Source organism: Stegodyphus dumicola, chromosome 2, assembly GCF_044657685.1.
Source record: "Stegodyphus dumicola isolate Sdum_Otavi_A_Nest chromosome 2, ASM4465768v1".
In the NCBI taxonomy this organism is placed as follows: domain Eukaryota; kingdom Metazoa; phylum Arthropoda; class Arachnida; order Araneae; family Eresidae; genus Stegodyphus; species Stegodyphus dumicola.
The window spans coordinates 113,309,654-113,336,616 of NC_140769.1; the positions used below are offsets into that span (position 1 = coordinate 113,309,654).

Consider the following 26,963-nt stretch of genomic DNA (forward strand, 5'->3'; position numbering starts at 1 on the left):
AGAGAATTGTAGAGACTCATGCAACTTCGGCAACAGCGGCTATCTAGGAAACGCAGTTCTTCGTTGTTCCCTTCAGAAAATTTTCAGCAAAATTCTGCATTTCTGCAGAAATTTTGTCGCAGTTTCTCACATTTCTGGCAAATTCCTCAAGCTCATGGCAAAAAATATCACGATTCATTTATAAAAACCTTTGGAACTTGGAATACAACAACAAAACAAACCAAAAAACACGTATGAAAATGGTGGCGTTGCTTGTCGAAGGATTCTTATGAGCATGGCTGCCGTAAGAATGATTATGCGCATGGTTGCTAGAAGTTGGCGCATTCTGAAAATCTAGCTACTTTCTATTAAAGTGATTGCGTTAATATGCAAGTACCATGCTTTTTATTGGCCCAAATGTACTACCTATTTTTATATCAACGGAAACAAAGTAACAAAATTACTATTATTTGGAATCTAATTGTAAAGGCATAACCTTGTTTTATTTTTACATTGAAAGGAATTTGCATGAAGCAGAACCTACAACTTGCTTTTACTTAATAAAACATCATATTTTATTGTTGTAAAATAAAAAAGTAAAGATATATTAAGCATACAGTTACTCTTAATACATGTATTCTATACTTGAATGATTGTTACACTGAAATTTTGGAACAAATGTATAATTTTAAGGAATCAAGTTAAAAAAATGAACATGTAATATAAATTAACAATCTTGGCCTAGAGAAATGAAAGAAGGAGTTCAAGTGATTAAAGTTTTAGATAATTAAAATTTTTACTGTATTTGTAAGTAAATGCACATTTAAGCTGTAAAGCATATGTTAATTTTTTGAGGTTGTAATAAATACAAGTATTACAGCTTTAATTACGAGCGGAAATATTAACAATTTATAAATTATTTAATTTTGACGTAAAGATTTCATCCAATGTTCAAACTAAACTAGAGTCTCCTCATTAGCCTTTCTTATTTATATCTAAATGCGAAAGCAAAAGTGAAAAATCTCATATTTCATAAATCATGAATTATGTTTAATCGTTATGCGCAAGTAATTTTAGGAATATTTTTATTTTTTAAGTATCTTTCATTTCTTTATATTCTTCTTAATTTTTTCTCTTAAAATAAATAAGGAAATGCATAAGAATATTTTGACTAAACCAGTGAGATTAATAGACGTATGCTGCTAACAAAGAAAGGAAATAAATAATAAAAGATGTTATTTATTGCAATGGTCTCGATTTATTTAACTTCAGATCATTAGTTGCCCTTTCGAAGTAACAAACCACTGCAGTAATTAACTTTGATCAAAAAGAATGCATTTTAAAAATTTGGCAAACAAGATTGTGAAATTAATTATCTGAAAGCTGAAGAGAAAAATAAAACTTCAAAACCGAGTTTTGAAAATGAGCTTTGATTTCAATTAAATAACAAATTTTTCAGACTTTAGAAAACAATTATTTATTTATACAAGCTCTGATTTTGATAATCATTTGGCAAATTTAGTTACGCTTCAGGCGCTGAAGAATTTTCACCGCTTTTACTTTTTGGGATCGCTTCCGCTTTTAATGTTCCTATTTGAAAAGAATGGTTTTCGCGCTTTTTCAGTTCATCCCGAAAGGCAAGCAATCCCAACTGAGCATGAGAGGCCTCACTTAAAGCTCTTGATCTCAAACATGCTCTTTGTTGTTCCACGGACAGACCCAGATTATCGCATTTTTTCTCATGCCACGTGTGGAAGATTCCTGGATCTGTGGTCCTCACAACCATTAACTTACTACGCACATATTTTCGATACAGCATGACGTCTTCTCCTCCCCATCCAACAATCTCCTCATCAAAGCCTTTAATTGCAAGAAAGTCGCTTCTGTACTGGCATGTCATACCGTAACCAAAATCTCTCCAGAATCCAGTATCTCTAGAAATTAGCAACTGCTCAGTCTCTGATGGCACATCCTTTCCCTGGAGCGAATATACCACAGATGGATTATACAGGCTGAATACGATAGGATAATAAACCTTCTTGCCTGGTGCTGTATTTAGTCGACATCTTTCTAAGAATTTGGTGGAAAATATTATATCTACGTCACACATAAAAAGCAAAACATCGCCCTTTGTCCAGTGCTGGGCTCCAACATGGAGACCTTTTCCTCTGGAGAAAGTATCGTTTAAAGTTAAAAGTTTGAAATTACGAAATTTTGTGTCCCTTGAAACTTTGGTTAGCAATTCTTGGACATCATATAGACCATCAAGTCCGAAATACACTACAGTTAAAAATATTCGTTTATCATGGCGTATTCCCACTTTGATAAATTTGTCCATGAAGCTGCGGAATTTATCTATACGTCCAGATAAAGGCAATATGACATTGATAAGTTGTTTTGATGTTTTTTCTATTTCGTCTGTTACTGCTTGTATTGGAGCGAAAGGTCTGATCAGTGTGAGAGTTCTATATGTTCTGGATATATTTCGCTCTCTGAAGTACAGTGAATACTGTGTTCCAGTGGTAGGATCATTTCTAAAGACTCCTTCAACAAAGTCATCAACCGTGTACCTAGTTTTACCTTGTCTGTCTTTATTGACTATTTCGAGGGCTCTTACAAATACTTCCAATAAATCTTTTCTCCTATATCCAATAGGCTTTTCAACAACTCTCTTACCTAATCCTAAATCAACTGGATAAACCCTGCTGAAAGTAAAATGGGAAAAAGGAAGCACTTCGTATTCATTGTTTAGTTGAACTCCATGCTTTATCTCCGCAGCTGATATTTGTTTTTGAATGTAATCTCCACATTCTTCAACACCTAGTAAACTGCCAGGTTCTATTCCCTTGACAGGTATTGGTTTTACATCTTCTTGGAGCTTCTGGATCAATTCGAGTTTGCTCTTCAAATCAGCTATTTCATTCAAGAGCCGTTGAGTTTCAATGCGATACTCATCATCCTTCTTTCGCATAGCATCACTTTCTTCTTCAGTGTTACTTAACTGGAATGCATAACTTCCCGTATCAGGAGATATGGGACCTGAAGCAGAACTTTCGATGCGAAGCTCTTCTTCCAGCTTTAAACCACATCTACCAATTAGTATCACTGAAACGATGGATATGGAAAACAACAGCAAAACAATCCTGGTGGCCAGCCTCATGCTTGGCACATGCTTGGACACTTCACTCTTTTCGCTGAGGTACCATGTCATGAGGAAACGGTTTTCTTCAACTTGTTACAGCCTTAGTCTACAGTAACCTACACTAGAAAAAGAAAAAAAAAAAAAGAGTATTACTTATTACGTTTTTACACAGGCAAGTATAGAAATAACACTATAAAAACACTCATCATGTATAGAAAGAACACAGACATTATAGAAATAACACAAGCATGTATAGAAATAATACAAGCATGTATAGGAATAGCACAGACATGTATATAAATAGCACAATGCAGCTCGACAAATGATTTTCATAATTGATCATAATTTATTGCTAATAAATTATTTTTATTAAATTATCATTAAATTTCAGAAGGGATTGGGATTGTTCAACTATGGGAAAGCACACGAGGGCTATCTGCCTAAAGGGAGGGATGCCTTTGTGGAGGACTTTCTAAGGGAAACTGGCTCGTATACACTTTACACATGGGGAAAACCACGAAAACGCCCATGCAGCCAGCCCGTTCGCGGGATTCGAACCTCGGACCGAATTACCAGTGTTCAGCGTCTTTACCGCTCGGCCGCTGGTGGGCAAATTTCAGGAGTTTGGTCAGTTGGTGAACAATACTTAATACACGCATGTATATGCTTTTAAAATGGGACTTCGTGCATAACAACAAGAATTCCACGCTTTTTCACATAATAGGCAGTAAATCTTGCTGTGAAGGTAATATTGCTAAACATAATACTTCAGGAAATCTCGGAAAAAGATGACACAAAAGGAATTACTATGTATACGAAAATAACTTCTTAACTTATGTGAGTTTCTAGTCCAATAAAGTTTCCAAAAATATGCAACACATTACAACAAAACAAAAGCCTACATAGAAAGTTGAAGTACGAAGTTTACGCAGATACTGTAGGACGAATAAAAGGTCCTCCCCCAACGTTTAGACACTTGTGGGGTTAAGCATTCACCGGGAGTTATAATAAATTTCATTTGTGATTTAGCCGTATCATCACTGATAACATTGCCAAGGATTCACCATAGGAGGCGATCCAATTTGCACCTGTCAGAAAAGGGCCGTATCATAATATTGATGAATACATCACAATATTGAATAATTAATTCCCCGAGGCGCGTTTCCTAGGAGCTTGTTTCCTATCACAATATTGATGAACACATCACAATATACTGATGAAGAATTAATTCCCCGAGGCACGTTTCATAGGAGCTTGTTTCCTATCACAATATTGGCGCAGAATTAATTCCCCTGTCTCGAAGCTTTCACCATTCTTCGCTACAATCACCCTCTCTAGAGGACTGCACACTTGCAAGCATTTATGCTTTTTGCAGGATTCGAAGCTGGATCCAAAGTTATGGCCTCCTTCTACACCAATTGGGAAGCTTTGGATGAATAAAATTAATACGCAGTACTGAAAGTGGTTACCACAATTGTTCAGATATATCTGATTAGGACAAAGTGCAATTTGAGAAAATCTGGCCCAAAGCGTCCAATAAAATTGCTACACTTACTGCCGTTTGAATTTTTTTCCGAAACGCCAGCAATGCAGTAGGTGATAGTGCGATGCCCATGCAAGTTTTTTCTCCCGCCTTCTTATCATGCCTTCGTGGTGTAGTGGTCAGCACGCTCGGGGTGTATTCGAGAGGTCCGTGGTTTGAGTCCTGGCGAGGGCATTGCTCATTTTTCATCTCTCCTGCTTTAAAAAAATACCAAATATCTCTCACATTAGCTTAAGGATACAAGCTAAACACAATCCTTAAGATAACACCCATAGCTTAAGGATTTCCCATAGATAGAAATCCAGGCGTGATAAAAAGATGGGTGCAAAGATGACCTTAACCTCATCTTTTCGTTCTATCCATTGTCTTGGAAAATTCCGAATAAATTAAGGTCTCCCGTCGATTAAGATCTCCCATCAGAGTTTTCAAAGTACATAATTTCTTTCTTTCTTAGGATTCCTTCTTTCTTCGGACCGTTTATCTTTACATAGTTACAAGCTAAAAGATTTGTAATTGTTTGCTAAAAGCTTTTGCAAGCAAAAAAAAAAAAAAAAAAAAAAAAAAAAAAAAAAAAAAAAAAATGTATTTTTACGCTTGTAAATTAAAATAAATTTATGAAACAATCATACAAATTTAGGTAGATTTTATAAAGAAGACTTTTTATATATATTTTCAGTATTTGAATTAAGAATGAATTATCATGTATTTCTGTAATCAGTTTAAAAAAAACCTAAGTGTTAATGCATTTATATCTAAGATTAATTTTCAGTTTTATAATAAGTAACCAGATAGTAGAAATTGCTTTTTATGCTTCATTGAAGATAGGAGGAATGGGTTCTAGGGAACTGAAGGATAAAATAGGATAAAAGTTTATAATCGGTGAGATAAAAATATTCGAAAACGAAACTTCCCGAAATAAGCTTATGAAAATTGCTATAAAGTAGAAATGACGTTGGAAGAGACAAAAATTAAAAGGTGTAGCAGTTCAAAAGCGATAAAGTTGAATAATTTCTGCGGAACCAAACAAACAAATAGTTAAATAAATAAATGAGTAAATAAAAGACACAAGTCTGAAAGATTTCAGATTTTATATTACGCCTAAATTGGCTTTTTTCCTTTCTTTTTTCTTTTCTTTTTTTTTTTTTTCATTTACACACACACATACACGTTTCGAGAACATTTGGTTAACGTCCTAACGTCCCTTCAGCCTAAAAATATTTAAACATAGCATAACTCTAGATTTATCTACAGCTTCCGCTAGACAGTCTCGTGCACTACAGGCAAAAAATGCTTTTTTTTTCCATGCTTTCTTTTTTGGTACCACAGCTCGCTTTGAAATCGTTGAATCTCTTAATCAAAAATTTATTAAACTTTCACAAAAGATGAAATAGATAATAAAACAAACTTGAAATCCAAATTGCGGGCTTCCAGATTCTCATATTCGAGTGGAGGATTACGTTATTCAAAAGGTGCAGTTATTTTTTCACAATGCAAGACATACTCATGCATTCATGCAGATTCTTCATTATTTAATTTCTTTAAGTATAATACAGGCGATAATATTTGGTGGTAGGAATCTCAAAAGTGATTCAACGCTTTTAGTGATTCTACGTAAAATGTCGCTTTGAGACTAATCACCCTTCTGGGTTTACATCCCTTTTGGCTAAAAATAAATAAATAAATAAAAATAAGTATGAAATTCAGAAATGTTTTGAACAGACGTCATATGTTGGAGATTGCTGGGGAGCAGAATTCGAAGTACCAATGATTGTAATCCATCGAAAATAATATTACAAAACATTGACTTGAAAACTAGAGATGTATAACTAAATAAAATTAATATCGAGAACAAAAGGAGAAAAGTGGCAATAAATAACTCATAGTTTTCAAGCTATCACTCTAAGGAATTCCATGGTATTAAGTATACCAATTCAATATTTCATATCAAAACAATAGTGAAATTTCTCAGTAGCTCGTTTTGACAGAATAGCACTTTCCATTTATCAAAGAAATTACTGATACTAGATAGAATTACATTTATATGCACAAAAAAAAAAAAAAAAAAAAAAAAGGAATAATTCAGATTTTTTCCCTCTTAGACGGTGTTTAAGAACGACTTGAAAATATGGATGATTTATTCTTATAAATATCTTTTCTGAATTTCTTCAGCAGAGTTACGGCCACAAAAATTGCTTTTGTATATGGAAATGAAATAAAAAGCGTAGGGGACAATTTGACGTCTGGAATTTTAAAAATAGAAAATAAGTAATAAAAAGCAAAATAACTCTTCCGATATATCTTCGTCCTCGAGCCATGCAAAGAAATATGTTTTTGGCTTATGCAAGAGAAAGAAAAGAAAAAAAAAGAGAGAGATGAATGCATTTCGAAATTGATGTTTCTTATCGATTCGCAAGAAAAATGAGAAGAAATTGGATAAAACGTTCGATGCCGCTTACGAACATCACAAAAATGCTTATTGCAAGACTAAATTTGAATAAAATATCGTTTAAGCGTAACAAAAATCATCCCGAAAAGGTATTATTTAAGAATGGATGGCATATATGGACTGCCTGTCAGATGACGTGAGACTTTTTTTTTTGTAATTGATTTTATTGTTTTTTTGATGAAGCATGCCAGGTCCCATGCATCACTTGAAGAGAAATTTATTGAAATCCTTATACAGAAGATTATTGTGGGGTGGATTACAAATAAACACATTTATTGAAACCACCTCGCGTTGAAAATGTGTCAAATTATTAAGTATCAACTAAATGCGAATTCAACTAAAAGTATAAAATTCTGGGTATTTAAATATCGCAATTTAGTTTGTTCAGGCTGAGGTGATAAAGTTCCGAAATTTTCAATATTTTGATACGGATTATTGACGTTAGGGTTAACACAAAAATTTGCATAATTATAATTATGCTTTTCCCTTTGATCTTGCCATTTTTTGTGATATATAAAAGTAATGAAATAAACTCAGCATATAGCTTCACATGACATGTTTTTCGTTTTTTATTTACATTTAAAAAAAAAATTTAAGGAAATGTGAGTGAATCTTAGTTTTCAAGTAGGAGGTTTTGAAAGCTTTCCGCCAAAATGTAGCGTACATATTTAAATACAGCATATCTTTAGAATTTTTTATATAAAGCCTCTCGTGCTGCAGACAACACTGTTTTAATCCTTAGAGTTGCCACTGCTCCCTTTCGATGTTAAAAATTCATTAAAGGTTTATAGTATATGAAATATAAAACTCTAAACTGAAAATTCGGGCTTCCAGGTGCACATGTTCGCGTGGAGGACTACGTTATTGAAAGTTTGATGGCTCAGGTATCGCCAGTTTTTCACAGTGCGAGAAACATACATACATTAAAGCAGATTCTTCTTTATTTAATTTTTTTAAATAATACAGGGCGATAATGTTTCGCGGCAACAATAAGAAAAGCTATTCACACATTTAAAGTGATACGCCGCCAAATTCAATTTCGAAACTAACAGCCCATTCTGACTAACGATTTTTTTGGGCTAATAATCTTCTAAAAATGGTCTGTAAAGCTACTGCACGTCATTAGCAGGTTATAAGAAAGTGCACAAAAATGTTGCTGAAATCACACTGTTGATAGTTAAATTTACAAGAAGAAAAGCATATCCTATTAGATATAAATAAAACAAATTTTCTCGTGGGGAGAATTCGAAAATACAAAAGGTGTTCAAAAATAAAATAAAATATTTGAATGTTTGTAACTCGCACTAAAATAAATTTAAAGGAAGTTAAGCAATGCGAAGAGAAAAAGTTCAAGCTAATATATCTTTGCAAAGTATATAAATAAAGAAATCGGGAAACTAAATTATAAAAACATGTTTGTCAAGAAATTATATGATAAATAAAGATTGCGTATTCCTTGGATTTATTCATTATATCTTCAGATGTTACGCTACTCAAAAAAATATCAACTTCAATTACTCTAAGCTTTATTTCTAAATAGTAATTCATTTACTGTTCGGGTTATAAAAAAAAGCTTTTTTTTTTTTTTTTTTTTTTTTTTTTTTTTTCTTGTATGTGTGTGTGTGATGCAAAAATATCAAAATCCGTCCACCCTCGATCAAGTGATTGGTACACAGTCGCCGATATTTATCTATTGATCATAACAGAAATTTGTTCTTTCGAATTGCAATTGATTAATGCACATTTTTTGCGTTGTAATAATAATAGTTATAATGATAATAAATGATAATAATTTTAAATTCAGTATTTAATACCTATTAGAAAGTTTAAATGAAATAAACTTATTACATAGTTGCGTGCGTACGGGTTCGTAATAGATTGAATGCACGCAGGTCCGATGATAGGTTAACAAAATGTATTTTTATCAAAAGAAACGCTTTAATATTCTGGAATTTTCCACGGAAATCCTCGTACAGGTGTTCACAGTAACACAGAGTACAATCAGTAGTGACACATCAAACTACTAAGAACGTTAAACACAACGAAATGAAAAGCGCATCTAAAAGAGAAAGCTAACCCAGAGATACCTCAGTACTCCAAACTCACGCTGAGCTAAGAACAACTACAACTCAGAGCAGATGCTCTCTCCGGCATTTTAATATAGTTTTCCACCGTCCCCTGAGATATTTCTAGTAATTTCTGCTTCTCGAAATTACTGGAAAGCAATATGAGGGTCGAATTACGGTTGCAGCTAATATAGTGATCAATTATCTTTATTCATTTACAATACCTATTGCGGTGATACAGCAACCAGAACAAAATGTCGCTATATTTGGCGAATTTTAGCGATTTTTCGCAATATTTAGCTGCAAAATACGTCGCCAAAACCGTTGTCAGCTTGGCGATATCTCGTCTTAATAAAGTATAAGTAAATGGATATCTCTTACCGAGATATCCATTTACTTAATGTTAAATGGACTTGCCGCTGTATTCTTACTTTTCCGGCACAGCTCGTATCTTAAGATTTTTCAGTACTATTCCGTTTTGAGGACCGTAAAGAATTGCAGCGAAAATGTATGCGCAAAAGCGCTAAATCTAACAGACGCGCCCATTTAACAGCGCCCCAAATCTAGCATACGCGCTGATTTCAGATTGCGGAAGTTTATATAGTTCTATATTTCTTAAGACGGCATTGAAATACTAGTTTAATTTTTAAATCCTTTTTTGATTTTAAATCCTTTTTTAATATCCTATGGATTTAACAATTTGGGAATTGCCCATGACGAAAAGTTGGCAATAGAATTTTGGGTAAAGTGCAGAATCATCCACTGTTTGACGCGTTTTTAAGAATTGCACATACTCAGTATCCATGTGCACATCGACCTATTTTCACTTAAAAAAAAAAAAATCTCAGAATTGTACAAAAAGGGCACTGCGCACACCCTTGGCTTTATCTATGTACACATCGATCTATTTTCACTTAAAAAGTAAAAGAAAATTGACAAAAATCCAATTGTTTTTACGCTTGTAAAAAGCGACAAACAAATAGGTGAGCGACTCTGCACTTTACCGAGAATATTTTCAAAGAAAAGGCATCATTCAGTATAGAAAATTACGTTTGAACAACCAACGATGTTAAATTATGCTTTAGCGATAAGTCGGTAGCGAAATAGCGATGCAGGCATCCATTCAGTTATTTTTAGCAATTTTTATATAAATTATAATAATGATCTGAAATAGTTATACTCTTATGCTTCCATTCAGTCATGTTTAGCCTTTTTTCATATAAATTATAATAATAAAAAAGTATTATATGAAATTAACCTTTCACCTAAATTAAAACATCAATCTTAGATAGTTATTTACTATTATACTTCCTTTGTTGCCGCAATTATTAGGGTTGCCGCAATTATTTTTGGCAGCATTGGCATCAACAATAGTTTGGAGATTTTTTACGGCCCTCGAAACCGAATAGTACCGATTTTTCATGTTACATTACGCAGCAAAATACAACAATTTCACAAATCTGAAATTATCTATGTATGTGTAAAAAATTCGTAACAATATATTTGAAAATTTATCATTTTTTAAATCTTATTTACTTCAAATTCCTTGTCATTACATTATAGAAAATTAAAATTTAAAAAGATTAAAAGAAAAAATGATTGCACCTGCACAAACACAATTATAAGGCGATCTCCTATAAAAGACTTACGCCTTTCAAAAAAATGAAAAGGCTTGGGTATAAGATGGCCTTACATACTAAATAAACTTAATATGTCGAATATCCTGCTCAAAAAACATAACTAAATTTTCTAAATGGCATATTTTTAAATAAATACTCTTTTCTTTTAACGGAAGATAAATTGGCAAATTGCAAGAATGCAGTATACTGCATGAGATCAACAAATGCTCTACCGGTTCATGGTCTATATGATAACTCAAAATCGGTTGCAATCGTATGTGAAGATCGATCCTAGGTAAATACCCTAAAAGTAATAATTTGATCACTTTATATACAGATAACTTCACTCAACGTAAGTAAGGCATAGCGTTGCGAATGATTGAGTCAGAAGTGCACTTTAGTTTAGATCGTTTGAGACTTCATATTACGATACTAAAAGTTCTATCAGGCCTAGTGAGTAACGAAACAGAAAGAACAATGACTTTTAGTGGTGCCATCTAAATGCAACATCATCATTAACAAACTCAAAAGCAATGTTTCGCAACAGCAAATGGTCCAGCTAGCAAATATATATTGCGTAACAAAACCAAACAGCAACAACCCCCGCATCCCCGTCCTCTTATTACTCACCTTTTCCTTTGCTAATTATAGAAACTGTCTACGCTATGCTAGTATCTCTCATGCAGAGGGTTGATTCTACACAATTTCTTCCCGTTGTCAGTCTTTCCGACAAAGCTTCTCTTCTTTGGATTTTAATGTTACATTAAAAACTCTACAATTTCTAGCATAATTTTACTTAAATTGTTTATTTAGACATAAAATTAGTAACATTATTGTTAAGAAAGATATCTATTTCTAAATAGAAGGCGCTAATAATATAAATTAAATTTACCAAATTCCCCCCCCCCCCGAAAAAAAAATACGTAAAAGCAAGTAAGGCATTTAATAAGTACTTAAGCAGTCATCCTTCGCTACAGCGCTTAACTACTTGAACGTCTTAGTAATCGAATACTTTGCGTAATTAAACTGTATTTTACTCTGTCGTGTATCTCTGGTACTACGCTCAGTAGTACTTAACTAGCTTTCCAGTATTCTCAGAGGAAACCCGCTTATGGGTTAAGTAGTAGAAACATTGTAACGACTTGTTCCATGCTATTTCTTATTAAGAGTGGCAGAGAGAGAGAAGTTAGAGAAGTATTTTGGAAAAGGAAAGCCAAACCGCCACTTTGGCAGCCATCCTAATGGCTTTCCAAACGCTGTTTCTCGCCTAGTAGAGATGGATGAATGTTTAACCTAATAGTGAAATAATTTGGCAAAACATTCTCAGCAGCATCTATATAAAAGAGACTCTATTATTTGGCTCTTGTCTTGCGTCTTTTGAGTGAAGATTCACCGAATGAGTACAGTAAACAAATGACGAAATTTTTGAGTATCTAGGATTGCAGCCAAATATGTTTTTATACCTTGCTGGAGCGTAAAGAAGGAATCCTAATTTGATGATTTATTACATAATCCGAATTTTATTTTTAAATGGCAGCACAAGACTTAATTCCTTCTTCTATTTTTTCGATAGAAGATTCCTTCTTCTATTTTTTTTTTTTTTTTTTTTTTTTTTTTTTTTTTTTTTTTTTAGATGGGGGACAATTCACATCGGCAGTGGTGAGAGAATAACCACTGCTAGAAAAAACAACCACTCTCTCAAATTTTTGCTTTGGTACCCCTTACCCACCCTTAGATTTTAACCTTATAAACTTAGGAAAAGTGAAATTTTAAAAATAATAAAAGGAAAAATTCTTTTAATTAATGTAACGAGAAAATTCAGATTCTTTCCATTATAGGAAAATTGGCTCGAAACTGTTTTTTACAGAAAGATGTATGTGCCAGTTCCCTATTAGTCACTTTTAAATTAAATATGATATTTATATTGTAGAGATATTAGGATTTTTTGGAAGCAAGAGAGATTGAAAAATGAGCAAAGCCTTCGCCGGGAATCGAACCACGGACCTCTCAATTACGCGCTGACCGTGCTGACCACCACATCTAGAGGAGGTATTGAGTAAACTGCTGAAAGCTCTGACAGGATTTTCATATGGTTCAGATTATAAAAATGAGTAACCGAAGTGATGGGGAAAACAAGTAACAGGAAGAAATGGACGAACTCTGTAATAAACGCACAACTGGTCGACAAGGAATCTACAAAATGTCCTCATAGATTGAGGTGATTTCGTCATTTTAGCGAAGTGATGACTTCAAGCTGTCAACTCACGCAAGTCACACTGACTGCAAAACTTGGATCTCCTTTCTACTGAATGAAACTGGTACTCCGGTTAAGAATTTCTTTTCCGAAAAGATAAGGTTTTTATCAAATTACTGCATCAAAATAAAAGACCTGTGGATCCAGTATTAGAAATCAAAACTATTACAACAGTGATATTATTGTGGATACATTCCACAGTCTCGTTAAAAAGAAAGAATATTTGTAAAAGAAGGGAGGGACACATATGCAGCATTAGTTTCAAGCACGTGGTACTGCAAACGTAGTATGTAACCACATTTTTGAAATTGCTGTTTATAAGCAGCCTTTTTCTACAATGTAAATCCACAAGAAGTCTCTTTTAATAAGTTAACAATAAGTTTATTGAAATACATACTCATAGACATGCAGTTCTATTGCATCAAGTTATAGAATATACTAAAATTTAATTGCAATGAAATGATGACATTTTCTTTCTTGTTCCATTATTGAAAAACTGAAGGATTACAGTTTCTGAGATTTTTAGGATGCACACAATTTGAAAAAAAGTATTTGAATACATTCTTATTCGAGATATGATGCGTAGAACGTATTAGTTGTTACTTAACTTTTGTTTTTCGATAACTATGTTTTTCTTTCAAACGCGTAGCTAAAACTTTATTGAATTAAGCGACAAAAAATTATTTGTAAAACTTCCGCTCAGGCCACTTCGTTAACTGTTATCGTACGTCTGTAAGACTATCTTAAACGAATTCCTAATCCAGTTTTTTAAATCCCTTTAATGACAAAAATCTTTCAAGAAAAATACCTCACAGATCAAAAGAGGAGATACTTTGACAGAAGAGATGGAAATCTTTCCAAATTTCCGTTCTTCTTCAGAAGTTTTCAAAAAGATACGTTGTAAATTTAAAGAGAATTTAATTCTGTTTGGCATGAGGTTCACTCAATTTACTGCTCCCTGATTATTACCGCAGTCGTATTAAGTATTATTATGCCCATGCTTAAGTTAATTGCATTTAAATGGATGAAGACAGTTTGTATGTACACAAGCAAGAAAAAGCCTTTAAATGCTACAGAAGAGTAAATGGGACTTTTGGATCAATTAAGAATAATCTGATTTCGAGCTTTGACTCTAAATGATAGGACAAACGATTTTAATGCACGGCAATCACCGATGTTCTCGCACTGTTGATGATTCCTATCCATTACTAAATACATTTTAACTTTGATGAGATTTAAACCTTCCCTGATTTATTAAACAGACTTTTACAGTTTTATTTACTATTTTCTTTCAGACCAGTGAATAAGGCAAAATTCATATTCCAGATGAAGAAACGCTAGCCAGAGCAATTTTCTAATACTTTTTGTTATGTAACGTTTCTCAGACTTTCTTTATACACATCGCAATTTGAAGAATATTTTTTTGACAGTTTTATAGTGCCACACACATACCACAGACCATCTACTTACCTCGGCATGTGTTGCTACTGTCCAAAATATAAGATGTTTAATGTATCTTCCAGTTTTAATTTATATTTTATTACAGGCCACTAAAGAACGCAAACTCCAGAGTGTTGTCATTCAACAAAACTTAAGATGTTTAATTTATCACTAGAATTAAACTAATACGTAAATTCTCAATAAACTATCCAAAGCAATAAACACATCTATTAATATTTTATATATCTATTTAATACTGTTACGAATTTTGTACATGTGTAAATAATTTTGATGAAATCATATATGAAACTGCAGTTTTTTTTTTTTTTTTTTTTTTTTTTTTTTTTTTTGTATAACGTAACATGTAAATTTAAAGAAGCGAAGCTTTGCGGAAAAAGTAAAAATACAAGAGCAAGTCTATTAAACATTGAGTAAATAGCTATCTAGCTAAATTGGCGAGATATCGTCATGGTGGCGATGGTTTTTGACAACTAAATTTTATCGCCGAAAGTCACTAAACTTGGGGACAATATGGCCACATTTAGGCCCTTTCCTTGTGTAACTGTAATGGGTATTGTAATTGATTCTATATGTACCTGTAACCGAATCCAAACCTTCATATGCCGTTCAGTAATTTGGAGAAGCATATGGTACTAGAAATCTTTAGGCGGCCGGAAGAAAACAATATAAGGATATAAGGTATTTCTCCCGCCTTCTTAGCATGCCTTCGTGGTGTGGCGGTCTGCACGCTGGGCGCGTATTCCAGAGGTCCGTGGTTCGATTTCCGACGAAGGCTTTGCTCATTTTTCACCTTTCCTGCTTCCAAAAATCCTAATGTCCCTACAGTGGCACCCGAACTAAAAGGGTGGGGGATGATGATTAGACTTAGGGAAACTCCTTTCTGCGAATGCTGAGAGGAAGGCGACACGGACCATTATTACTTCCATTGTGTACATACAAGAACCTGGCACTTGAAGAAACCAGCGGACTGTGCCTGGGCAATGTGGACGTCTAACACACTCAAAAACAGAGTAGTCCTTGATAAAATAGAGAAAATCTCAAGACACTGCCTAAGCAGAAACAACCGTGGATAATATTTCAAATGTTCAGAACTTAAAGCAGATAACCAGAATAACGCTTAGTGCCTTGCAGTTATCAATATGTAAAAACTCTTATTAGAATGTAATATTCAACCTTGTTACTTTGGAGTCTTTCCCGCCGTGATGGTATATAATTCCGTTTGGTTCATGTCCGTGGTCGGAAGCCATCATCGCGGTACATTCACTCACTCTCCACACCCAGGATTTGATTTGGCGATTGAGTCCTCTAAAACCCTATTCGCCCTTTAAAAGGGGGAGTATATAAGGTATTTCTCCCCCTTTCTTAGCATGCCTTCGTGGTGCACGCTTCGTGGCGCGTGTTCCAGAGGTCCGTCGTTCGATTCCCGACGAAGACGTTGTTCATTTTTTATCTTTCTTGCTTCCAAAAATCCTAATATCTCTACAAGGTTACGTGGAGAGTATCAGTTCCTGAGTAGTAGCTGCTAGCTCAGCGTGAGTTGGGAGTATTAAGATATCCGTGAGAGCTTCGGCTTTTAGAAATGCTTTGCATTGCGTTGTGTTTAACGTTCTTAGTAATTCAAAGTTAAACTACAGATTATGCTCTGCGATACTGAGAAGAGCTATACGAGTATTTTTGTGGAAAATTCCAGAACTTTAAAGTGTTAATTTTGTTAAAATAAATTTTATGAAGCTATTATAGTTTCTGAATTACGAAACCATACTTTTTTAGTATTTTAGTAATATGTATAACTGCTGTAACTAGAAAATCGTTAAGATATTTTATCATAATTAAGATGAGACGTTCTAACGCCATGTATTGCGTACTTCGTATCGAATCGTTTGTCTTTTATTAACACGAACCGCAAAAAATGACATAAAGACGATACGTAACAGATACCAAAAGCAAAAATAATAATAAAAATAAAAAAAATGAAATCTGAAAGCTTTCAGATTTTACGTAATGCCCAAAGGGGCGTTTCTGTAACGTTTTGTGTGTTCTTTAGTTATTAAAATTCAGTTTCTTATCACTTAAACCATAAAATTCAGTTCAACAGCAATATCGCAAAATAATTTTAAAATGACCTTATCTTTAGAATTTCCGATACACAGTCTCGCTCGCTGGAGATAAAAAAGTTTTTTTTTGTGTGTGTGTGTGTTTTCGTATAGTGTTGCCAATGCTCGCTTTGAAATCGTTAAGTTTATTAATAAAAAATTCGTTAAAGTTTTACAAAATATGAAAGATAATAAACACATTCCAAATTCCAAATTTGAGCTTCCAGATGCCTCTATTCTCAGTACGTTATTCAAAATTGGATGGCTCTAGGTACCGATGTTTTATCACAATGCGAGAAACATACATAGGTTTATGCACATTCTTCATTATTTAATTATTTTAAAATAACGGGTGGCCATAATTAAACTGACAGTGCTCACAGTGTTCTGTAGCGCGATCTATTTGCGAGAATGACGCCACATTTTGTAGGAAGATTAAACAAGACGGGGGACGAAGGATTCCGCGAAAAAAAAAAAGTTAGTTCCAAAAGTCACCGCTAGGGGAATATTTGGCGCTGTGTAATAGAAAATAGTGTTAACAAATGGAAATCAATACGGAAATTACCTTTTATTTTGCATTAAAATGAGGTTCAATGTGGCTGCTTCTGTTGTGGAGCACATATTGCATTCTGTGCACAGTACGCACAACAGCAGAAAGTAACATGCCTGCAGGAATCTCCCGTACAGTCCGTGATATGTTATCCTTCAACGTAGCCAGGTCCTGGACCACTCCTTGATAGACCTTGGACTTAAGGTAATCCCATAGCCAGAAGTCGCATGGGGTAAGATCAGGCGATCAAGGTGGCCATGCAGTTGGAAAGTAGTGGCTAATGACTCTTTCTGTTGTGAATTTCTGTCGTAGCATCTGTTGCACCCGTACAGCAACGTGTGGAGGGGCTCCATCTCGCATGAAAATGATTTCCCCCAGGCATTGTCTTTGCTGAAGTGCCGGAATAATAAAGCTGTTCAACACGTGGCGATATTTCTCTCCGGTAACAGAACAGGTTTCCGGTCCTGTCGGGGGTAATGTTCTCATAGAAAAATGGTACATATCTCATAGAAGAATGGTATTATCTAATAGAACGATAAATTCCGCTGTGAACCCACACCAAACAGTTACCTTTGGTGAATGTAAGGGAATTGCTGTGACTGCATGTGGTGATTTGTCATCCCAAGTTCGGCAGTTCTGGGTATTCATAGTTCCATTCAGGTAAAAGTGGGCCTCGTCTTCCCATAAGATCATCCATCACGGCCAAGCATCATCCATCTCCATTCTGGCAAGAAAGGTGAGAGCAAAAGTCAATCGCTTATCATGGTCGGGGTACAGTAACTCCTGTACACGGCTGATCTTGTATGGATAGAAGTTGATAATTTTTCGTAAGATTTTCCATACCGTACTGTAAGGCATATCCATATTCCATAAGGCATATCCATAATAAAAGGTAATTTTATTCCGTATTAATTTGCATTTGTTAACATTCTATTTTCTATTACACAGCGCCAAATATTCCCCTAGCGGTGAATTTTAGAACTAATTTTTTTTTCGCCGAATCCTTCGTCCCCCGTCTTGTTTAATCTTCCTACAAAAAGTGGCGTCATTCTCGCAAATAGATCGCGCTACAGAACACTGTGAGTACTGTCAGTTTAATTATGGCCACCCGGTATAATACTGGGTTCTAATATTTGGTGGCAACAATTTAAAAAGTGAACCGACATTTATAGTGAACCAACACAAAATGCCAAAACGAAATTAATAGTTCTTCTGAGCAAATTGCCACTTTGGACTAAAAAAAATTGTGTTTACAATACTTTTATTGTAAAGTTCTATATTTACATTGTAGGTAAAAATAATTCTATGCATTTCACAATTCTTAAAAACTATACTAACAAAGAAATAATTGAATTGAATTATTTTAAAGGAAACTTTCTCCTCTGAGAGGTTATTTCTCTTTATAACTACTTATATCTGATTTATATTGTCGTTATTTCAACCAAATGCCTCATTTTTATTTAGCTACGTTGTTCACGACAACGTAGCTTCATGTTCTTATGAAGCAGCTCCAACCGAATATCCTGCTTCATAAGAGCATGAAATCTCAGAAATTTTATACTTTTGTAATTGCATTCTGGGTTTTATTATTTTGAATTTTTCTTCAGAACGCGTGAAATAAAATCTGCTAGATTATGTACTTATTTTTTATACTTTTGTGATACTTTTGTTTTTGTTAACTGGGCATTCGTCTATTTTCCTTTCTAAAAACAAAGGACAAATCTAGTTGTAAAAGTAAATAATTCCTTTTTATTCGGTTCCAGAAAAATAATCCTATAATTGTTTTTGAATAGAAAGAAATCAGAAAAAAAAAAAAAAAAAAAAAAACTTACATTTCAGATTAATATACTCTTTATTAAGTCTTTATTAAGTATTATTACTCTTTATTAAGTAATATACTCTTTATTAAGTAATATACTCTTTATTAAGTATTATTACTCTAAAAAAAATATCACTGTAAATGCTTCTGTATTTTATGTGTTTATTATCCTCTCTAAAAAATCACTATATATCTCATTAACATAAATTTATTTGTCGTTCAAATACAGTTAGACATGCACTGAAATTAAGGATTAGCTTACTAAAATCTGAAAATACACAAAATAAAAAAATAAATAAAAGTATGCAAAATTTTATTGACAAAGCAATCAAAATATTCAAGCATTAGTTTTTAAAAAATGCAATAATTTTTTAAACTTATAAAACATTTATAATAGGTATTTCCCCCCTCCCGTCTCAGCCAAAAAAAGTTTTATTTGTAAAAAGCGTTTGCAGCTTTTTCTCTTATTTCACCGCAAAAAATAATAATTACAAAAGAAAAACAAACCCATATTCAGTATAAATTAAAAATCTCATATTTTTTACTTATAATGATTAAATAAAACATAAAAATATTGAATAATAAATAAATAACCTCATATTCGATTAATAATAATAAAAAATATATTAATAATAATTAATAAAAATTCCTTCTCCGTGAGCTCTATTCTTTTCTTCTTATATGTTGGTAAATTGTGCGCTTTTTGCTTTAAAAATGATTGAATTAAGTGTTTCTTATGTTCCGTTAAGGTTTCTATGCCTTTAATTAATGTGCATGAAATAATTGTAAAACTACAAACAATTTAAAAGTGATGCTACGCCTAACGAGGCCACCATTTGTTTACATTGAACCTCTTAGAAAAATAGTGAATTAAGTCAGTTTGTGCACCACTTCAGCGTGTTTTTTTGAGACGAAAGTTAGCTTTCAATTCTGTGCACCTAAAATTTTGTCTTCCTGCTCGTTGACAGAGTTATTGGTTTTAAGGTAGAACCTTTATTTTAAACTTTTATTTATATTTTTATTGTTTTTTAAACTGTTTTTGATTGCGTTTGGTATTTTAGGTTTTTCTGTATTTTGAAATTTTTCATGTATTTACGTGCAATTTTTTATTATTTTTATGTATTTTTTCTGTATTTTGCACCGAAATTTCATAAATTTATCGCAGCATGTTATACATAGTTATTAGACTTTGTATTAAAAATAGTACATTAACCTTCGCATTTCAAGCACCTTCTTGAGGTTATAAGGTATTTTTCCCACCTTCCTAGCGTGCCGTCGTGGTGTAGTGGTCAGCACACTGAGCCGGTATTTCAGAGGATCGTGGTTCGATTTTGAGTGGAACCACACAGGAGTCTCGCACCGGGATTCATCCAGAGGTCAGTCCTACTTAAAAAAGCACCCCCGGGATTCTCGTCATCGAGGGCGTACATACCTCCCATGCAAGGGCGCTATAAGTACAGATGGGAATTTACAGAAGAATTACATGTGTACATATTAACCTTGAGTGCTATTGGGCGGCTCCTAAAGTAAATTTTGTGTGTGTTAGTGGAGGGAAGGTAATTTTTTTCGTTGGATAAATAGTGAAAATTCATGAAACATCCACGGCCTGGAAATTACTTATAATGTTACGAAATTTTTTGCGGTCAAGATTTAAAATAATATTTCTGAAAGATGCCACAAATGAAGCAAAACTTAGATAACAAGGAGGTAAACCACTCATTTTTAAATTAAATTTACATTTATAAATTAATGAAATTCCGGAAACGCATTCAACACCATTGTTTTAGATCAAGATTGCCATTTAATTAGTCTATATTAGTATTATTTGAATACTATACATATACATATTTTCTTCACTAAAAAGCTTTTATATGTAGGATACGTTTTGGCATCGACATTATTTGTCGAAATTGGCAATGAAGGCAATGGAGAACGACTTTATGTATTTCCGAAAACGCCATTTTCTCATAATTCGTTGTCCCGAGAGTGTAGAATTTAGAGCAATTATAAGTTCAGTCTTCTAGCATGAATTTTTTAATATATTTACTCTGCATGCATATTTCCGAAAATTCTAAAGCAAATTTACTTTAGAAGAAATTGCAATTGAATATAAAAGTATTTTGATGAATAAAATAGAAATGAAAAATTTCGAAATTATCGAAAGTATTAAACTTGTCACATTCAGAAAAATCTAAAATTCCATAGTAGTAATTACAGAAATTCGCGCTGCATTTAAATGACATATCTAAACGTAATTAGTGTTGGGACGTGTCATCCGTCCATATATTTTGAAATGCTTAATTGTCTTCGGATAAATTCTCCACGTAAAATATTCTTAAAAATAAAATAAAAAGGTAGGATTTGAAAAGAAGATATATGCGATTTGCATCCAGTTTTTTGAGCGAACTTCGATTTTTTTTCATCTTTCAGTTGAAAAAAAAAAAAAAAAACTTGAGTTCTAGAAAAGTTTCGAAGTTTTGATATTGCGAAACTGGCTTGATGTTGAAAGTAAAGCGGAAAAGTACTGACAGTAAACAAGACGCTGGAAAATTTTCTACTAACCGAAATGAAAAAAAAAAAAAAAAAAAAAAAAAAAAAAAGTGAAATTTCGGCTACCATCCAGAAAATAACCCAGTAGTTCTTTTACTATGCAGTAAGCTTTTATATTTTGGCAGTAACAAGCCAGATCGGTACCACTTGTTCTTTTTCATAAAATGGTTTTTCGCAATCGTTAAATAGTTATATACATAACAGAAAAACCTAAACTTATGAAGTTAGTTTCAAAGCGGAATATTTTTGAAGCATTTAAGCAACATAAAAATATCTTAGCATTTCCAAAAAAAATTTATAAATATGATATATTTCTAAATCCTATTTCAGATTGATCAGTTGCGAGTAAATAATTTTGGTTTCAAATGCTATCTCCCGTAATATAAAAAAATATACAGAAAGGATGTACAAAATAATAATAATAATAAATAAATAAATGAAATGTAAGAAAAATGTAAGAAAAAGATGTACTGTGATACCTTTCAAGATTTAGACTTTTAACGTTTTGTTATTAATTTATTTTTAAGTTGTTTTATCCTCTGCGTTCTTTTTACTTCCTTGTACGAAGTATTGTAATCTCGAAAAATTTCGGATTATCATATTTCAACGAACGTATCTAATTCAACTGTCCAGAAGTTTGCTGAGTAATGTCCTTCTGCGATGGGCAACCTTGCCTTTTCTTTGGCATTTCCGAAACTGCAACCTGCGTTTGCGGAGCAGAAGGCACCCCAGACTACTACGTCTATCAATGCCCTCTCACCATTGCCACTCACCCACGTCAGTGCTTCAGCGATGTGGGCACTCACAGACGCTTTATTACACAAAATCGTGTGACTGTGCCTGAGATATGTCAGAGATCCCTATTGCAGCCCTGGGACAGGACATTTGCAAGGACATATAAGACTTTCTATCGCTGAGCTGTCTCTTTCCCATTCCACTATTTATTTTTTTACGTATTTTTTACTTATGTACTTTATATTGCTCTAGTTATTTATTGTATTACTTTATGGTTTAAGTTCTCTGCTATATTTACTTGCATTGCAATATTTTTCTTGCACCCTCTGTTCCAAAATTTGTAGCTACCTATTCCCTGTAAGGCCATGTTTCTCACCCAACTCCTTTAATTCTTCGAGAAGCGCTGGATAGTTTAGTTTAGTTTAGTGACGGAGGACGTGGGCACCATCCCTTTACCGTTATGGTTAATTGGTAATAGCACCACGTCCACCCTTATCTAGAGACTAGTGGGACTACAGGTCATACTTTACAGCACTTACGATATCGTACAATATAAATAAACCATACAATTTCCTACATATGCATGATACAGTATATAATCAAACAGGATTATTAAAGCATAATGCTGGTGCGTATACAGTTAAAATGCAAAAGTTAAGATGTAAAATACTAAGTATCGATTTAAGTTATATGACTAAATAATATTATATTATTCATGCATAAAAACCTTAAAAAAAATAAAAATAAAGCGCTGGATAGTGGAGGATGAGGGGCATACACCTGCTTACCTCTGGTAGACGCCCAGGCGCCCCTGTTCTCCGTCATCTGTCACCTGCGACGAACAGCCCGAGCGACTGTCCAAGCGGGTAGGTAGCAAATAGACGACCAGCGTCGCCGTATGGCGGCTGGTGTGAATCCTCTTCAAGGTGCATGGACATAGGTTGAACCTCTGGGCCTATTCTGGAGGTGGCTTGACCGCGTAGTACCAGCACCTAACAAGGCGGAACGTGTAATACACTCAAAACTAGTATTCTTATATGTTGGTAAAATGTGCACGTTTTGCTTTAAAAGTGATTGAACCATGTGATTTTATGCCTTTATTAATCTGCGTGCAATAATTGTAGAATTACCAACAATTTAAAAGTTCAAATGATGAGTTAAGCCTAACGAAGCCGCCACTTATTAACATTTGAAATAGTAGAATAATGAATTAAGTCAGTTTGCGCACAAACTTCAATGTCTTTTTGCCGAGTGAGATCAAAAGTAAACTTTCAGTTTGTGCAACGAAAAATCTGCTTTCTTGCCCGCTGCCCGAATTGCTTGTTTTAACGCAAAAACTCTAATTTTAATTGTAAAAAAAATTTTCTTAAACTGTTTTAACTCTATTTGGTGTTTTATGTTTTTCTATATTTTGCAATTTTTAATGAAGATTTTGACATTTTATGTAATTTTGCTTTGCGGCGAAGGGATAACTGAATCAATTGAATGAAAAATATATCTCTAATGAAATTCAAGAAAATAACTTTAAATGAAATTCAGTGAAAAATGTGTATAATTTAATAGGCCATACAAGGAAGTTATGTGATGTCCACATCAGATTTTTTTCCCTTTAGCTTCAAATCATTCACTTTTAAATACATTAAAATTTAGCTGGAATAAAAAATAGGAGTTTAGTGAGGTTTGACTTGGAGAAAAGCAGTTAATTAATATCACTGTGAGTTTTTTGCGTTCAGTGCTAAAGTTCATTTGAAGACTTGTCGGTATGAAAGGAAATGACTGACATATACAGTAAGCTAGATATTGTTTTCATTTCATTTTCAATGGAAGAGTTTAATTGTTAATAAAAATATCCCGGTGTCTCGGATATATACTTTAAATCTCGTGAATTCAAGGTTTACTTAATTAACTACACACTTGTTATCATAAATTAAGGAAAAATCACAAAAATAGCGATAACTCCCTCAAAAATAAGCCAAACCGTGTAAAATTTGAATATGTTGCCAAGTAAGAGTAGCTGAGTAAAACTCCAATATGCAAATTAATGGCGCTGCACTCGGAATACGTCATCTGCGAGGAGCATAAAAGTCCATGTTTGAGAGCAAGCTCACATATTTCACTGTGACAGTGACATCAGAAATCTGAGATAGCCAATTCGTAACAATGACCACTAGGCATCATTTGCCTGCGGAACTGCGATGGAGAGACTTTGGGAGACTAGAGGAAGGACAAGTCAAACAGAAGTGGCCAGATGGCTAAATGTGAGTCCTTCTGTGGTTCATAGACTTTGGAGGCAATTTCAAACCACAGATTCAGCATCTAGGAGGTTCAGCCAAGGACGTCCAACTGCTACGACGAGCGCCGAGGACCGATATTTGACACTATGTGCACGCAGGAATAGAACCGCTACTCCGACTCTTCTTAGATCGTCCCCTGCTGCAGCCACCGGAAGGTTCATGTCAACGTCAGCTGTGCGTAGAAGGCTTCACGAAGGTGGTCTGTATGCCAGGCGACCAGCCATTTGTGTACCGCTCACGCCACGCCATAGGAGGGACCGTTTTCAGTGGGCACGCAGCATGTCCACTGGACGCCTGATCAATGGAGGGCGGTTCTCTTTACGGATGAGTCCAAGTTTAGACTGGAAACCGATAGTAGGCGTTATTTGATATGGAGGGAACCTAGAACCCGTTATCATCCGTCAAACATCCGTGAAAGGGATGCATACGAAAGGGGCAGTGTCTGTGTTTGGGGTGGCATCTCTTTAGTGGAAGCACAGACCTCCATGTCTTTTCAAGGGGAACCGTGACTGCTCAGATTTATAGAGATGAGATGACATCCTTGAAGTTTATGTGCGCCCATATGCCGAGGCAATAGGTGATGCTTTCCTGTTACAGGACGACAACGCAATACCACACAGGGCTCGTATCGTAGATGATTATCTTCAACAGGAAACAATCATGCGCATGGAGTGGCCAGCTCGATCCTCGGACTTGAATCCTATCGAGCACGTTTGGGATGCTTTAGGGAGAAGTCTAGCTGCTCTCAATCCGCCCCCTCAAATTCTTGTCGCGCTTGCAACTGTTTTGCAAGAGCAATGGCTCTCGCTTCCTATGGAACTGATAGACCGCATAACTGAAAACATCACACATCGCTGTATGTGCTGTATTGCTTCTAGAGGCGATCATATTCCATATTGAAGGTACTTTTCCTATAGCAAACTGACACCTTCGATTTGTTCATTTTATACATGTGCTAATTTCTATACTACCATATTTGTCTGGTAATTTCTTTTTATGGTACTTGATACCTTACTATGTGTTGTATGTTGTGTATTAGTTTCATAAAATTCTAGATGTAACATTTTCAGTTATCGTGATTTTTGTGATTTTTCCTTAATTCCAGTGTAGTTTTCATTTTAATTCTTCCTTTTCTGTTTTTCCCCCTGTGTGTGTGTGTATGGATATCTATTTTGTTTTTCCGTCGACCATCATCAGAAAAATACAGCTTAAGTTGGATTCAAGCAAGTACAAGCAATATTTAGCTCTTCCCTTTAAAAAAACTGAAGGGTTACTGCTAAACTCTACTTTTAATGTCAAACTATAGCCAAAGATCGTAAAACGTAAAACAAAACAGGGATAAATATAATTATTAAACAATTGTAAATAATATCCACTAAGCAGGCTAATTACTTGAATAAGAGTAATAAATACAAAACTAACAAAGAAAATTAACGATATTTGTAAACACACATATTAGCATTAGAAACATATTTCATTAACTACAGTACTTCAGATTATAAATTAATAGATCACATTATAGATTAATAGATCACATTATAGGTTAATAGATCAGATTATATATTATAGACGAATTATAGATTTAATTATAGAGATGGCGCTTCCTATTTCATCAACGGAAATGCTTAAAATAACTAATGTTCTTAATTCTATTAAGAAACTCAAGAATTTCAAAGCGAGCAGTGGCAACATACTGTATGGAATCAAATATGTTTATCTCCAGCACGCGGGACTGTCTATCACAAAAGCTTTGTATTTTGTTTTACGGAACAGAAAATATTTTGATTTTTGAATGTATATGCATTTTGTTGAGGTTAAAAAAATACGATAAAATCTATACTATTAAAATATGTGAAAGTCTGTGCGTTTGTTTGTGGCACTATCTCCTCCGGAACGGCGGGGAGTTGAGTTTCGAGAAAGGTACCACTGGATTTTAAAATTTCGTGGAAGCCATTTCGACCCTTCTCATGTTCGTAAGAACTTAATCAGCTGAGATTACCCTGAAAGAGCTAGAGATAACCATGAAAGCGGTAATTTTCACTCTCATTTTTCTGAGTGGCAACAGTATCGCGAGCTGAGATAAAAATCTGCTATATTCAAGGAGGTTAGAATAGAAGGAGGGAAGGTTCAATTCAAACGGTGAAGCTTGCCGGCCATCTTCCTGTTATCACCGTGACTTGTGCAAGGAAGTCTGTCATTGCAACATTTTTTTCTTTTCTTTTTGAAGCATGTCAGCTTGTATTGCATATGGATGCACAAATAGATTCTCGAAAAAAATTCCGGGCATTATTTTTCACACGTAAGTATTAATTTTCTTTTTTTATGTAATATGACAACTATGTCAAAAAATATCACAATGTCATGTGGTTTTCTTTCCAGATGTGAAAAAAAAGAACTTAAAATAGGTTATTT

General features: G+C 34.0%; 1 protein-coding gene across 4 annotated transcripts in view; it reads right to left on the reverse strand.

The window, feature by feature from the left end:
* Positions 1-1,430: 1,430 nt before the first annotated feature.
* LOC118192927 (chondroitin sulfate N-acetylgalactosaminyltransferase 2-like) overlaps positions 1,431-26,963 on the reverse strand; it is a 154,350-nt gene continuing 128,817 nt past the window's right edge. For 2 of the 4 annotated variants that reach the window (XM_085811039.1, XM_085811038.1), the window contains 2 exons: positions 23,046-23,249; positions 1,431-3,242 (listed from right to left, as the gene is read on the reverse strand). In XM_085811039.1, the coding sequence (XP_085667165.1) occupies positions 1,502-3,190 (1,689 nt within the window). In that variant the 5' untranslated portion in view covers positions 3,191-3,242; positions 23,046-23,249 and the 3' untranslated portion in view covers positions 1,431-1,501. The remainder of the gene's footprint in view (positions 3,243-23,045; positions 23,250-26,963) is intronic. The other 2 variants (XM_085811040.1, XM_085811037.1) reach the window with 2 other exon arrangements.